This window comes from Euprymna scolopes, chromosome 30, assembly GCF_053919585.1.
Source record: "Euprymna scolopes isolate OS-2025 chromosome 30, ASM5391958v1, whole genome shotgun sequence".
Lineage (NCBI taxonomy): Eukaryota > Metazoa > Mollusca > Cephalopoda > Sepiida > Sepiolidae > Euprymna > Euprymna scolopes.
Genome location: NC_136511.1, coordinates 21,056,728 through 21,074,596, shown reverse-complemented (window position 1 = coordinate 21,074,596; position 17,869 = coordinate 21,056,728). Strand labels below are relative to the sequence as shown.

The following is a 17,869-nucleotide window of genomic DNA, read 5'->3' as shown; positions in this document are numbered from 1 at the left end:
TCATAAATCTGTCGGCATAACTAAGGAAGGAAAAATTGTAAACCTAAAAGAGTGTTTTATTGTATCACAGTTCTCCTTGTTTAGCTTTAAAAGGAATATAAATAATATAAAAATATAATAATATAAAAATATAATAATATAAAAATATAGTATAAAAATATAATAATATAAAAATATAATAATATAGAAATATAATAATATAAAATATAAAAAATATAAAATATAAATAATACAAAAATATAATAATATAAAATATAATAATAAAAAATATAATAATATAAAAATACAATAATATAAAAATATAATAATATAAAAAATAATAATATAAAAATATAATAATATAAAATATAAATAATATAAAAATATAATAATATAAAAATGTAATAATATAAAAATATAATAATATAAAAATATAATAATATAAAAATATAATAATATAAAATATAAATAATATAAAATATAAATAATTTAAAAATATAATAGTATAAAAATACAATAATATAAAAATATAATAATATAAAAATATAATAATATGAAATATAATAATATAAAAATATAATAAAATAAAAATATAAATGATATAAAAATATAATAATATAAAAATATATCAATATAAAAATATAATAATATAAAAATATAATAATATAAAAATATAATAATATAAATATATAATAATATTAATACATAATAAAAAATATAATAATACAAAAATATAATAATATAAAAATATAATAATATAAAAATATAATAATATAAAATATAAACAATATAAAATATAAATAATGTAAAAATATAAATAATATAAAATATAAATAATATAAAAATATAATAATATAAAAATACAATAATATAAAAATACAATAATATAAAAATATAATAATATAAAATTACAATAATATAAAAATATAATAATATAAAATATAAATAATATAAAATATAAATAATATAAAAATATAATAATATAAAAATGTAATAATATAAAAATATAAATAATATAAAAATATAAATAATATAAAAATATAATAATATAAAAATATAAATAATATAAAATATAAATAATATAAAAATATAAATAATATAAAATATAAATAATATAAAAACATAATAATATAAAAATACAATAATATAAAAATATAATAATATAAAATATAAATAATATAAAAATATAATAATATAAATATATAATAATATAAATATATAATAAAAATATAATATAATATAAATAATATAATGAATATAATATAATAGGAATATAAAAAAAACAAATGTAGCTAAACTAATATAATTTTACGTTCCTGAATTTTTGAGATGAGGATTGGTTATTCGTATTATTTGGATTCATCGGACTACTGTTCTCATATCGAGTGTGATTTTTTACAACGCATCGGTCGTTGTAACCTCCTACCTTCCTCAGGTTTAACTTTTCGAACTTGGGAATGTTTCTGTTGAACTCGGGAATTTTGACGGAATTTCGGGCGTAACACTTTATTTAGCGTGCTCTTGCTCCACAAGCCATGACTGGATAGAAGTCCTAAGTAAGTGCAATTGTAGTTTTCAGTCGGCACAGTGAGAATGGAACCTTCAGCCTTTAGGAGAACATAATAATTAGTAATAAAATTGATATTAACAACGAGGAATAAAATAGGCTTAAGGCTCCTAAAATTCGTAGTAGAACTGTCCGCAAGCTCAGTGGTTAGAGTATTTAGAAAAATCAATTTTGAAAAGTGATATTCTCTTACCCCCGGGAGGTAAAACGATCGCGCTCGAAATTCCATCCAAATTCCCGAGTTCGACAGAAACATTCCCGATTTCGACAATATACACCCGAAGAAGGTCGGAGTTTACATCGACCGCAACGTTGTAGAAATTACACTCAAGATGAGAACAGTAGTTCGATGACTACAAATAATACGAATAATTTAATATCGGCTACGAAGTCTCCATTCGATTGCCAATTGTATAATCTTCATACATATGTTACTCGACACAGGTGCGAACCCCAAACGAAATTGTTTATTAAATGTGTAAATAAAAGCAAGACAAGTTTGGTTGAACCCCTTTATCGCATTAACGTGGGTTGAACCCATTTATCGCATTGGCGGACATTTTTAATTGTATATAGAGTAATCACACATGCAAATATGTCCGGCACAGATTGACCAGACAACTATAAAATCGACCATTTGAACGTGCTTTTCTCAAGAACCAGAAAAGAGGTAACTATATTTCTTTTCCTTTCAAATGTTACTTTGCATAGGACTCTTTATTTAATTAATCAAAGTCGTCTGATTGCCTATATTTACGAATATATTAGTGAAAATTATAAATGTTTTTTTTTTTTTGTTAAATATCTTTGAAACTCAATTTCCATTTCATTTAAAACTCGGATTTATTAATTGTAGATGTAATTTTTATATTTACCTTAAATCTTTGAATGCCACGGACTACGATTTTGGACAACGATAGAGGCACTATATATGGAGTTGAGAATCGCTACATGTGTTTAGATAACATTTGAAATATCTTCGTGTCAGTCAGATTAAGGAATTACAAAGCCTGAGGGATGAGGCTGTCGGGCCTCCAGAGATATCGACAGTAAAAGTGGGACTTTAGTTTGTACTCAAGAACAAATTCTTCCAGTCCACCAAAAATATTACCTTTAAAATACTTGTAAAATGGCAATGGTATAAACTTCGGGTGAAGAGAGGGGTGGAAGTTTGATATTGTGGGGTCAATTAGATAGGCAAATCTTATCCTTTCTAAAAGGGAGACAGCAGGTAAATGTACCTGCTAAAGTAAGGCAGAAACATTCCATGCATGGTCGCATTGCGGCTTATAAAAATACGTCATACTGTACACTGCGTCTTTTCCGGTACGGCAGTGAGAGTAAACGTTCTCTTTAACCGACATGGCAATGTCTTTTATATATTTGTTCGAATTAAAGGAGTTAGAACAACGAGGTAGTTTTCTTTTGCATAAGATATGCGAATTTTTTTTATTTCTAATATTAGCCCGAGTGCCCGGCGTGGCACGGGTGTTTGGAGATGAGGGTTAAACAAAAAAAAAAAAACTTGTAGCAGGCAGGCTCTTACCAGTACCGCGAAGGAGATGAGACGTGAAAAATGACGTCTTTGCGTTGCGTCCATCAGCACACCTGAAATTGAAGGTTTAAATTAAGGCTAGTCTATCGAAAAGCGAATGCCTTTCGAAAATATCGGCGAAAAAACTGACCCCTTCCTTGTAGAAAGGTGCCAAATTAAGGGTGAAGGAATTAATGTTAACTAGTTCAATATTAGTCGTCCGAAGGATCAAGCTTCAAAACGATACGTATCGTATGAAATTCCGTCGCCTCTGTCGAAAGTTTTAGGCAGTCGTACAAACAGTTACAGACAGGTGAGATTTATATTATAGATGGTATACTTAAGCTAAAACTGAGGTTAGCGTTAAGAATTCTATTTAAATTCTATAGAAATACCAAAGTTTTTAGTATCGCACTTTTTCTCAAATAAAATGCAAATCATATCGACATACGAAAGCTAACATTGATTACTCCGTAAACCATTTTCATGACAACTCTTTTTGTATAATTTTTTTTTTTCAGTTCTTTCATATATCCGTTGGCAACATTTGCTAATAGACGCAATAGTCTAGTTTTATATTTGACTATAAAACTTCGATACGCTTGCTTTGCTGATGACAAGGTATTGTCTGGATTCTTATGAAAATGTATGCAATTTCAGACAATCTATATTTATGTACACTGTAAGCCAGATATGAGACCAGAATATAAGAAACAGATACGAGAGTTAATATACAATGTATCGCATAAGAAACCTCGATATAAGAGTTGTAGAGACCGTATAAGTCTCTTGTAGCCAGGTTACATTGTATACAAACTTTTAAACCGGAAGTTGTAGGGCTAATAACTGCCTACACTCCGTTTTATGCATTTTCCACACATGCACCAATAAAAAATATTTACGTTGTACACATGGTTCGTTGAGGGGAAATATCGCTATTCTAACGTCGGTATTTGTTTTGTTTCTGAGGGCTTTTTCTTGAGTTTCTAATTCATATTTATTTTACGAGTTTCGCCAGTGAAAATCTCATGTCTTGAACAGCTGCCTTTTCACCCAATCAGTAAGCTTTAGTTTCGTGTACTTAGAGGATTTTACCTTTTTCCGCGGGTGTTGCACCGGCATATTTCAGCAGCTTACGTATACTTCCGGAATATGCAGAACGCTTTTAAATATTTAGCAGAAATTGATAAACCATTTTTGGAGAGGTGTAGGTTTACTAAAATATTGTTTGTCCACTTTTCTGAGTAGTCTAACATTTTATTTTTAGGCTGGCGGGAAGGGAGGGCTTAGCCCGGTCGTAAAATACGCTGAAATGATATTTTAACTTGTCCAGATCTATATATTAGTCGTGCTTTCAAAATGAAAAATATCTCAGAGCATCAGCAAGAATCGAACCCGAAAGCAAAATTTGCATTCAAAACTGACGTTACAATTGTATCACCGTAACATGTATATGAAGTGATTTTAATTTTGACCCATTTTTTACCTTAAAAACTTTTTTTTTTCTATAAAAGAATGGTCCATAAAGACCTATAGCGCCACCATAAGACTTTTCGAGTTTGCAAAAATCCGAACAAGTCAGCCATTTTACATCTGTTTCTGCCATCAATTAGTTTGGCTTAAATTTATTTATTATAAATATTCTAAGTTTTATAAGAAGTTTTGTAAATGTATTAAAAACGCACCCAGAAATACGCCCATTTATTTAAATCTTTTTTAAATAAGTTCGTTTAGTTACTTAGAAAATGTTTTGTAAATATTTTAAAAATCTTCCAAAGTTTTGTAGATGTATTAAGAAACCTTGCTCGAGAATACTCGACCATGTCTATTTGACGTCTTTATAAACAATCAACGCCATGTGTTTGTGCCTATGTCAAGGTCGAATCACTGGTGTCACTTGAAATGTGCGCCGGTCGTCGGCAATCGTCTTCTGCTACAGGGTATCTATTCTTTACGTGGTCCATTTGTTCAATTGACCGATCGGTGATGTCAGGAATTCAAACTTTGATTTACATGGTCTATTATTCCCCCTTCGCTTCTAAGCGGGTCTCCTCTCCAACTGACTCTTTCTCCCAACTCTAACTCAACTGACTTCTAAATTCGAACCCTTCAATTCCTATATTGAAATTTCCTCCGTTTCTGACATCAGAAGTGTTTACAAACGTGACCAATCTTCACGTTACTTTACGTTTGTCCACACTTTTAGCAAACAATACTCAATTCTTATTGTAACCTATTTTTAAACGATATATATTACCTCGCATTGTGCATTAATTTAACTGACATTTAATATCCAGATTTCTAAAAGAATTGACAATCGACTTTTTCCGACATAAACAATATTTAACAATTTCTCAAAGAGACGTTGCGAGCCTGTCTGTTATATCCTTATATGCATTGCAAGTGCTCATCTGAGCTCCAATCTATGCCCCCCTGCCAACCATTCACGAGAAACGCTCAAGCATAAACCTATATCAATAATGTCCCCCACTTCTATCTATGCCTAAACCCAAACATAGAATGCCAATATAAAATAACTATGCCTTGGAATTTTTTGAAATTTTGCATAAACATGATATGAGTTAAAAAAAAAAAAAAAGGAAAAAAAAAGTAACAGAACGGATTTTCCGGGAAAACTACAGTTCACCCCCCCCTAGGGGTGTCGTTTGGGTTAAAAGTAAAATTGACACTTGTGCTTAAAAAAATTGACGTCTGTCTGCATTTTTCTCAATAACTACACCTTGGAATTTTTGGAAATTTTGCACAAACATTAAACATGATATGAGTAAAAAGTAAGATTCATGTGATCTTAAATATCATCCAGACTGTATCAGATTAGAGAAGTCAGACCTATTTTAAAATTGTTTAACTGCTTACCAGCTGACTACAACATGGTCGTCTTCAAGTCTAACGTAAACAAGTTCTTGAGCCTCTTATAAGTAATCCAATTTACTAAATTTACACTTCTAACGATTACTATAGTGTCCTTTTGACCACTATACACTCTTTAACCTTTTTCCTAGAGTTGCCTCTTGACAGTGATAAGTGATTCCTTTAAAAAAAAATAGACTAATTGATTCCGGGGGGGACTTTAAACGAAAGATCAATACAGTAATACGGAAGGGTGAAATGAGATTGGTCTGCTTAGTGCATAAATTAAAGATAAAGTATGGCTTTAAGATATGACACACAAAGGCTAGAGCTTGCAGCGGTCGAGACTTGAAGATGATTACAAGAAAAAAGTTTATAACGGCGACTCTTAAGTCAACCATTTAATTTTTTTTTTTTTTTTTTTCAGATGGCGGAGGGTGATTTACCAAACAGCCGCAAGGTTTACAATCTCATCACTGTGAATAATCTCGCGCAAATACGTTCGTTACTTAACCCGCTAACGCTACGTCATCGCCAAGCCATTACCAGCCAAAAGGTAAACGATAAAACCCTTATCGGCTATGCGTGCGAACTCCGCCTTCGACACATCGTGAAATATCTATTGGACGAATGTGAATCTGATGTATCCGAGCGTTACGCTCATGGGGACGTGGCGTTATCACCACTACGAATCTCTATCATGAACCTGGATGTGAGAACTCTCATTTTACTGATCAACCGTGGGGTTCTTTTTGCCGATGGAAAAGAGGCGACGTGCTGTACCCTAGACACTTTGGGGGCTGAGTGTTTCTCAATTTACGCGATGTTGACTAATTATACGAGTACGATTGCTGATTTCGAGCAGATCTCACGAACTGCGAATTCAATGCCCGCGATGATGTTTGCAAATATACGTAACGATCATCCCTATTTCACAGCAGCGTTCAATGGCGACGTTCGCGTATTGAAAACTTTACTGCCAGTTAGCGAGGCTCCAAGGGAAACTAACTATTATGGAGAGAACGCCTTGTGCCGTACGATCTTGAATGAGCAGAGGAATGCTGAGCACTTTCTGATGAATTATAGGGTTTTCACATTAAAAGACCACGTGGAGGCGCTTGAGTTTTGCGGGGCGCGATTTATAGCATTTGAATCTAAATTGGAGAAAGGTCTGCGATGTTGGAGGAAATCGATAAGAATTCGCACAGAAACTTTCTTGGGCGTTTCAGATAAATTCGAGTATCTAATCGATACGGAGCTTGGATTAGAATTTCATTCCGAAGAAGAGCTCGATATATTAAAGAATTATCAGCCTCGGATTTATATCCAATCATTAATAATATTGGTACGTTTACTTTCTACATCGAGCATTGTTCTTCACAATGCATTTTACACAGTAGCCGGACTTCCAATATTTCAAACTGATGTGTTGCAAGCAATAAAGATACTCGGCGCACTTACGCAATTACCGTTCTTTCCTGAAAACCAACGCGTTACACACACCCGTAGAACTATGACCGCTGTAAACGCCATATTTCGCCATCACTTCAGTAGGAGACCCCCTAACATGGATAATGTTTTATCAAATTTAAAGTCTATATTGGACTTCATCAAAGGGGTTAACTGGGAAATTTTACTCCCGAGACTCGTGGAATTTTACCCAGACGTCTATATGCAACTTCTTAGAATGGTGGTTTATCTTCTAATCGCCCTTAAGAGACTTGTCCCGTCCATAGATCATGTTTGGATTAAGAATGGCATATCCGATATCCTTGAATGGCATCTGTATCCTTACCCAACAACGTTACTTCATATATCGATGACTATGCGAGCTGCATCGGAGGTCATTCCTTTTCTCATCAGCTGCGCAGATGTCAATTGTTATGACCACGAAAGAAACACTCCCATGCACCTCCTCTTTTCCCAAACAGAAGACTATAGTTACCTCTTACGTTTGGTGAACCTCTTCGCAAACGCGGGAGGCCATATTGATTTACCTAATGGATTTGGTGTAAGCCCATGGATGATGTTGAAAGCGAAGGGGGTTATTATAAACCCATTAAGATTTCTGTCGTTGCAATGCTTGGCTGCTCATACAATTCGTAATAATAACATCCCTGTCCCAGAACATTATCCAAAAATCCTGGCCTCATTTATAAAACTACATTCACTGTAAACGCAATTTTTACACAGCTATACGATCCAGATGCTCGGTTACAATATCACTGGATATTGTTCTCGCATTATGTCGCTTTAAATGATTACAACAGTGCCTTCTCGATGAAATATTTTAAAGTCTTCAAAGCCGACCATTATATTAGCTTAACCTAACCGGAGTTACCCGGGAATCTTATCTTAATTGACATTCTTTGTATAAGAATTTTATACATATTTTAAATAAAATTTGTCATGAATTCATTAAAAATTTTTATAATTTCCCTATCTTGCTCATTCTTTAGTCTTTCAATAAGCTTTCAATTGTATAAATAAAACTACATTCATGTTCAAGTTTTAGCCAGTTGAAACAACCCCAGTGTCTATTTACAACATCGTCTAATAAAACGCATCTCTTACATCCGCATCAATATTTTGTAAGAGATCACCATCATGCAGTAGGTCCGGAAGTGATAATTTCTCATCAGATCTCTAACAGAACAAAACCAAAAATGGCTTTAGTAAATAAAATGTCAGATTCGATGCCAAAAAAAAAAAACCCCGAAAAACAGCTTAAGTTTTTCGGCCTTTTTGAATATTAGGAATTTAAGAAAATTCGACAATCTGCCAATTTTCATTTTAAATTCTACAATATATTATCAGTGAAATAAATTCTATATATTTGTAAGTGCGTATATCTAATTTTTCGAAAATCAAATGATCAATACCTTTTATTTGGATGGTTTTAGCATCTATATTTTATTTTGACCTTTTTCCTAAGCATAATGTGTCAAGAAGTCAGTTCCTTAAAAATATGCCAAATATTGCATTCACCACAAACTCGTAGATTCCTGGGGATATGGGTAAATCTATATTATAAAACTAAAATGACCTTGTAACGAGTGATGTAACCCACTTTCCGGTTGCGCATGAACATTAACTCATAACAAATAAACAAAAATCGCTTCTTTTTCAGATTTTGACCTGCGTACTGAAATACTAACGTTAATGTTTCGAAATTATTATTTAACATGTGAAGAGTGGGGGTGTTTTACAACTATTGTTTATTACAACTATACTGTCGCTATTTTCTAACAGTTAAACAACTTTAACTCGTTGGCAAACATAAGAACAATTGTAGTAAAGCCAAGACTACTAATACTATTACTACTCTCTATCCATCCCTTTTTCTTTCCTTCCTTTCTTTTTTTGTTTACATTTCTAGATACAAAATAGTTGAGAACGGTGAATTTAACACATTTCCTAATTTGTTTCAATATTAGATTTTATTTATTTAGGTTTTATTTTTTGCTTCAGGTTTTATTTTTAATCTAAAGTTTCTATAACTTGGTTGAAGGATTCCAATATGGGTTTTTCATTCTTATATTTCTCATCGGTAAGTTTATGTGCGTGTTTGCTAAATGACTTTCGTCGGCGTTCGATTCGTAAGAAAATCATGTTTAACTTTATATTTTTGAGCGATTATTCGGAAAAATAGCCCCCTTTACACGAATAGGGAGGATTTTTTTCATGTTTGAGTGATCCGTCCATGATTTCTCATTTTAATATACTTTCATAGAAATGTTTTATTAAAAAAAAAAACGTTTACGTCACAAGTGTCACGCTCATACGTGAAATTCCATAGCTAATATAACGTACTGACCCAACGAGTCACGGGAAGTCTATATCCGTAATTCCCAGTGTTGATCTTGTATAAATTATAAAGTGACATTAAAATTAGGTTCGTAAAATAATTACGTGAATGTCATTATTTATTTAGGATAATAAAATCCAGTGCAAGATGGATTATTGAAATTTCCTTAGGATTAAAAATAATTCTAAATCCAGCTACTTAGACTATATTACTGATATAGGTATTGAAAACCTAGTTTTATATCATACTAGCATGGATGGCCGTGGTTCCTGGAGGTGTATTGAGCAAAAAAAAGTGGTAGTAGGAGGGCAGGCCCGAACCCGTACCGCGAAGGAGGAAAAGAACGTGACTTTGCTGTTACGACCACCGCCAAATCGGAAGTGACGTAAGTTTTAATTAAGGCTATCCAAGCGAAAAGAGGGGATTATTTTCGAAAATATCTGGAAAGCAAACCCTCCCTGTGGAAAAGTTCCCAGTTGAGGGTGAAATATTAATGTTTAAGCCAATTCTTCGGTATTTGTCATCTGAAAGATGGAGCTTCAAACCTATACTGATCTTATGAAAATCCGTCGCCTCTGTCGAAAGTTCTAGCCAGACGTGCAAACATAAATACATAGATTTTTATATTGGTAGCTCAAATTTTCCACCCAAACCGATTAAAAATGTTGCCCTATCTGATTACCCTTTATATAAAATTTCAAAGGTTTATACCAGAAATTGTCTTTAGTAATTTGGTAGACCGCAGTTAAATTTTTAACATCGGCCCCAATTCGTGCCCTTAAGATTTTGGGCTCGAATAACTTTAGATCCATGTCCAAGGAACCTATATATAAAATTTCAAGTGCTTGGATCCAAAATTGGCGGAGGAGTTTGGTAGTTCTCAAAGGTCAAATCGTTGAACTTTGACCCCTTCACAGCCAAATTTCTGGCCGAAAACCGATTACAAAGATTTTCCAAATCTCATTACCCTGTATATAAAATTGAGTCTGTAGACTGAAAGCTGGCGGAGTTATTGTATAGGGAAATGCGCACACGCACACGCACACTGTATTAAACATCTTCGGTTTGCTTTCGAATACATATTGATTCGAAAAATTGTCGAGAAAAAAATATATACCAAATGTTATCATAGGCAAGGTAAGTTATTTTCTACCTAATTGGATAGGTTTTTAATGTTTTTATTTAATGTAAAATGTTGGGAAATTAGTGTTTATCGGTATATTTGAAAAATGTAAATGGCGGCGAGTTCTCTGAATGCGTTAAGTTTTGGGAAAATGGCTTCCAACTACAAAATGATACATAATACTGTTAGAAACTCGCTCAATGCCAGCCTATGTCACGGTAACATATTGAATGGGTTTGTAACAGTAGTTTGCATATTTTGTAGTTTGAACACATTTTCTTAAATTTAACGTATTCAATAGACCTTGCCAGCATTTCTTCCAAATATATCAATGGACACTGCATGATTTTAAAACCAAATAAGTATTAGTACATTAAATAAAAAATAAAAACTTTCCCAGTGTGGTGGAAAAGTAACTTTGTATCTTGCCTTTGATAGCATTTATTTTTCGAATCTGTATAGTAAAACAAACCCTAAATTTCTTTGATTTCACACCTACCTTATAATTTGCTATCTAAAGTTCGAACGTTAATTTGTCAAGGGATTATCAGGAAATATTGGCTTTACAATTTGGATGACCGTATGTTTTTGCTACCACCTAATCAACATGACTACATCTCCAGTTATCAATAGCTACGTGGTTGCAAGTCTCAATGACTGTAGATTAAACGCACCTTGTTGGTATCCGTCTCCATTTTAGTGGTCGTTTCTAATGAACATTTGGTCACCATATCTATAACCAAAGCTGAAATATCACAATCTTAATATTTCCGGACAGTAATCTCTAAATATGGAAACTTTGCCCAAGTCTCCTAAAAATGAATTTTTTTTTTTTTCAGTGCATTCGCTTTATTCGAACGAGGTATCGCATATTCTTACCTTGACTTTTAATATCCATCATGAAAAATAGCACTGAGCATCGGCCATTTCCGTTAAAATAAGAGTAGTTATCGGTTTTTAATTTCCTATATTAATGAATAAAAATGCAGAAAACACTGTATGATTTACGTACCCTTAGTTAAAAGGAAAATCTATTTCAAACGTACGTAAAATGTCCACGTAGTTTATTATAAATGAACTTATTTCGCCAAATGAAATTCGTCGGCACGACGATGTAAGTTTTAATTCTCTTCTGTAATTTGTAAACATTTTTATTTCTTTGAAAACAAAACTGCTTGATCAATTTACGTGACTTTCAGAATATATTTTCGTTTATTTTTTTCACGAGAAAGTACTTGGTAAGTTTTATTGTAATGTTATATATATGTTTGCGTGTGATATTTTCTGCGTTGTGCTTACAACCGAGTCGTTTAATTGTTATGGATTTCCAATTCTTGTAATAATTTTATCAAAGTCTTCAGTTTGGGTTTCGATTATAGCTGATTGCACGAAAGTTATATTTCATGCTATTTCAATTCAAGCTGATTCACCCAAGTCATATATATATATATATATATATATATAAAATGCGAGCATGAAAGTTAATATGGTTACGCTTAAACATGGACAAGTAAAGGCGAATATTTACTAGTAAAAATCAATTTATAACTTACAATATTGCATCTTTTAATCCGATTCGTAACATATAATCAATGCTGTAATATTTAAAGTTAGAAATACATAAGATGTGGAGATATAGAGAAGGGTACAAAAGAAAATGAAGTTAAGAGGATAAAGAGGATATCTAATCTGATATAAAATACACTTGTCTATTTTTGGTCTACAGACCTTGGTATATAGAACTTAAACTATAGAAAACTTCGATTTGGTATAATCCTAAACGCATCCAGTTACTCGCAGCGTCTGATCAGAAAAAACTGATGACAACGTACACTAAGGCACCACCAATATGATCGTGTTCTACCTAAAACAGATGCCTATCGAATGTCCTCGTAAAGGCAAGCGCAAAGAGCCCACCTACTTGGAATCATCCATATATCGACAGATATATCCATTTACAGAACTTAAAAGAGTTTCTATTGAATAATACACACAATTATATCAATAGCATTACTAAAACAAGTATATTGTTGATGTACCTTTCAAAAAAAGGCAAATAATCCCGAGACAAATAGATTTCAAATATTCGAGAGGGTGGAAGAAAGTTTATGATCACAAAGTTTGAGCATGAGAAAAATATAGATTAAGGACCGAAAGAGTTAACCTGGTCAAGATAAGATAGAATCCTAACACCCATCCTTGGATTGCCAATTGAAGAATGAAGACTAATTAGATGTCGAATACCAACTTTATTCTTAGGATATGTAAAACCAACCACTTATCTCCCTTTCCTTCATTCATAAACTCTGATTCAGTTGTTTTTTTCGCGAGCGTTGTAAATTGGTAGCAACAGTAGTTGTTGGAGCGACGTGGTTTCAGTGGAAACTAGTCATAAAAACGTCGCTTTCTCCTTGGGTTATTTTACGATTTTGAACAGCAGTAAATTAATCCTAACTTATTATAAAAATGGGAAATCATTTTTAAAACTTTATGAGTTTAACTTATTAGAATTTAGACATGGGATTAGAGATAATCAAAAATAAATATTAGCGTAAAATATGCTGATGATATGACTAATACACGCGTTAAACGATGAGGAATATATATATATATATATATATATTATATATATATATATAATGTGTGTTTTTTTTTAAACCTTTTTATACAAGTTTAATGGATTAATAATCAACTCTCCCAATTAAGCCTTTACTTTCCATGTTATTTTTTTTATTTGAATGTGTTTGTTTATATTGTAACAAACTCCCACGTTTAGAACAGCAGCGTATCCAATTGACCAAGCTATGACGCGAGATGCATCATTGCGGAGGAAGAAGTGGGGAAAAAGGGACGAATAATAAGCACGTGGCGTTGACGGCGACTTGGAAGCACGTGACTACGGTGGACGTTAAAACTTGTGGAGGTATGACGGGACTTTTAAGCACGTGTCGGTGCAAGAGGAACTTTTAAAACAAGTGCAGGAATTATTAGTCCTCTGAACTTTAAACAAAATTGTCGGACAAACAAAACTTGAAAAAAAGACACCAACAGATCGTATATACAGAAACTTAATAGAAAAAAATGATTATTCAAAAAGGAGAAAGAACTTAAATGTTAATTATAATGGAAACGCTTGGTACTATAATATAACGTGTGCTTAAATGAAAAAATGCTGCTAACTCCACACACATTCTCTCTGTATCTATGTAACCTCCTCCTCCTCCTCTCTCTCTTTATTTTTGAAAATATACACTTTACTGGTATTTTCTATACTTAAACCGTAAACACAGCCACGCTTTTTTTAATTTTATTTTTTATTTATTTTTTTTACATTTTTGGAGAGGAAATTTAACTGCTAACGAGCGACTGTAAAGGGAGATAATTAATTTCTTAATGTTTACGGTGATAATATTTTGTCATTGGACGTACAAAGTAATTAATATTTAAATACATGTATAACACAATATTTTTCAATACATCTAATATTGTCATTTAAGACACAATCCACATATCAACTTTGCATATACTTTTTAAAGTCATATTTTCAAATGGCACACTGGAATATCTAAACCATGATGCAAAATAAAATGACCCACTTTTATTTTTTTTAATGTATTATTTCATTGGAATAAAGATAATTTGAAAATAATTTGAGTTGTTTATTATCTCTATATAAATAAAATGAACTCATTTTTTCCCGTCTGATTTTACCATTAATAGGATTAAAAATCAAGATATTGCATGCAAATATAATATGCACAAACGGCAGAACAATATATCTGAGGTGTGTTATAGGCTTATTATTTCTCAAATTCCTCGATAATCTTAGATTTCTATACTTTTTCTGCTGAGAAGTCACGGCCAAAATCGGTTAAGATTAATGGAAGTGATAAAATATTTTCTCTCTAAAACATTCCTCCTGCCACTACTTAACACCGTTTGGGGATCGTTCACAAGGAACAGTTAAGAAGTGAACACCGGTTTGGCTTCGTAGTTCTTTCATGTGAAGTTATTTAAAATCACTAACCTAAGCTGCAGTGCTCTGTGGCGTAGTGGTTAGCGTGCTGGACAATTCACATTATATTTTCACGTTCGCGCCGACCTACCGTAGTCGTTTTTTTTTTGGGGGGGGGGTTTCCCCCAAACAACTGGAATGGACTTTTCTTGGTGGCCGAACTGTTAACGTTTCAGATGTTTTTTTTTTCACACTTTATTTTCCTACTTTTACTCATGACTCCGGGTTTGATCCTTCCTACTTACCTACCATAACATTTTTTAAAATCCCCCCCGTCCCGGAAACAAACACTCGGGCAACGCCGGGTACCCCCGCTAGTTATTTTAATATTTTTCGCTCGCATCGATCTTAACGAAGTATATAGCCACGTACATTGCGCATCGTTCAAATTTATACAGAGCATGCGCTATAAAATCTTGTTTTCACCGATTTAAATAAAAAAAGGTGCTAATTTAAAACGCTGTCAACTACATTCTGAAACCTTGATTATGTAAATCTGAGTGTTATCAACTTGGTTGTAATTCTAACGATGTTTCAACTGATAAAATATCTATTTATGGGCATTTTGTAATGGCCTGTCAATAGCTGGAACTAGTATTAATCTTTAATAATTAATTCACAGGAATTGATGTATTGCATACATATTGTCATATCAAATCATTATTTTCTACGTACCCTTTTAAATGTTGTAGGAAATAATCAGTTGTATACATTTGACTAGCCTGGGTGCCTGGCGTTGTCCAGGTGTTTAGAGATAGGAGTTGAGCAAAAAAAATTGAATAGGCAGGCAGGTTCGAACCCGTGATCTGAAGGCGGAAAAGAAAGTGAATGAAAAGCTGACGCCCTACCGCTACTCAATGACGCGACCGGAAGTTCAGAACGTTCAAATTAGTAAAGTCATTCAAACCGATATGACTTGCAAAAATGGCGACGCCAAAAAAAAAATCCCCTTTGTATAAAACTGCCAGTTGAGAGTGAAGTAAGCAATGTTTTTAGCCAATTTCTCGATATTTATCATCCGATGTGTCGTTCTTCAAAACCATACGCTTATACAACATTTGCTCGTCCGTGTGTCATGCAATCTTTCGTCCAGTAGATACGTAACGATGTCTCCGAAGCAGATTTCGCATACATATCCAAGAAGCGTTTTATTACAAACTATTTGGCAGAAAATAAGCTGACGAATATATAGCGTTAAGGGGTTAACTAATTAACTTATTCCGTCAAGATTATACGGGGTGATCAAATCGTAGATTCTGCGATGTTGATATCTCAGTCTTACACTCCTCATCACATACTCTTGCATCCAGTACTGGTCTCTATAGATAACCTTGATGTTTTGATGGTTCTTTTATTATTAAGCCGTGGGGATGTCAGTGTTGAGTCTACAAGTAAATATTTCTTCACAATACGCTTTAAAAAAAGTATTCGTGCTTGGGATTGCTTTTTATTTCCGTTGCAGTCCCTTTTTTGATTTAAGTAAACTCCGTTGTGTATTTTAAATGCTTCGGGTTGTGAAAACCTCGACAGAATGAGCAACATTAGAATGTGGTATAAACGCAAGAGGTCAATGTCTTGTGCATGTCCATCTTGAATGCGGAGAGCAACGCGGAATATTTATCATAGAATTAAAAATGTGAAAGCTCTGGAGTTGTGCGGGGCTAAATCTATCGTGTTTAGATCACAATTAAATAAAGGGGTTCAATGTTGGAAGAAGTCGATACGAATCCGAAACGAAAATTTCTTTGGAGTTTTAGATAAATTTCGAAACAAAGCTTGAATGGAATTCGGATTTGAATTTGTTAATAAAGAACAACTTGAAATGCTAATTAATTCTAAAGCCGACCTCCATATTAATAGTGTTGGCTCGTTTACTTTCTTCAATAGGAATTTTTGGAAATTTTGCACAAACATTAAACATGATATAAGTAAAAAATATAACAGAATTGATTTTTCGGGAAAACGCCGGTCCCTCTTAGGGGTACATTTCGGGTTAAAATGGCTAAAATTGATGTTGTTTTGCTTATAAAAAAAAAATGATGCGTTGAATTTTATGAAACTTTCTGAAAAGTTGAAACTGATTTCTATAATTCGCGATAACTCTTAGGTGTGCCCCATGGGTTATTTTAGGGCTAATAAAAACACTACATTTTTAGACTATTTTACCATAGTAATTGTCTGTATTTTTGAGATGAGGTGTTTTCATTGATTGAGATTGTCGGACTAATTTCCTCATCTTGGTTGTTATATTCACAACGTTTCGGCCGTTTTGCCCTCCGGCCTTCATCAGCTGTTTTGTATCGAACTGGGGAACCGTTTGTTAGGAGTCTCGAACCCAACCGTTTATCATTATTATGGGGATACCGTGTTCGGACTCCAGTTTGGCTCTGGGACATAGTTGCTGATTCTCTGTTTTGAATGTTACTTTTCACTGCCTTCGTTCAGGATTGAACTCAGCACCTTTGGGTAACTGTAAACCTTGATACAACATCTAGGACCACTCGGTCATATGTAACTGGGACCACATTTGTTAATTTTATGTGTATGTATATTAAGCAGTTTGCCTGGAGCTGAACTAAAATTTAAATACGTTAAGGCCTTGGGGACATTTGGCTCTGAATAGAAGGTGATTTTTTTTGTTTTGCATAGTGCAGAACTCAAACTTACATATGTTAAGGCCTAAAACTGCACCGTTTGTTCACCAGGATTTGACGTCTTCTGGGAAATTCGGGGTAAAATAGGGAGGGGACAAATGCTGAACTTTTTATTAGTTTTAATGCCTCGTTCACTATGCATTCATGAGGGAACACGCATGATTCACTTATATTTTAACTTTCGCTTAATCGTAAATTATTATCTGATCAAATATTATCTTTTTATAGAATCGAATCGTAAGAACTTGGTAACTTGACCTCTGCGAGGAAGAGCTTACTAACTACCTAGTATATTTCTCGTATTGGAGCAAAGGCGAG

At 33.0% G+C, this 17,869-nt stretch overlaps 1 protein-coding gene across 1 annotated transcript; it reads left to right on the top strand.

Moving 5' to 3' along the window:
* The first annotated feature begins 2,091 nt into the window (after nucleotides 1-2,091).
* On the top strand, nucleotides 2,092-9,100 carry LOC145254699 (protein fem-1 homolog C-like). Its single transcript, XM_080113366.1, has 2 exons — nucleotides 2,092-2,216; nucleotides 6,379-9,100. The coding sequence occupies exon 2, from the start codon at nucleotides 6,379-6,381 to the stop codon at nucleotides 8,125-8,127; it is 1,749 nt and encodes a 582-aa protein (XP_079969492.1). The 5' UTR covers nucleotides 2,092-2,216; the 3' UTR covers nucleotides 8,128-9,100.
* Nucleotides 9,101-17,869: the final 8,769 nt, after the last annotated feature.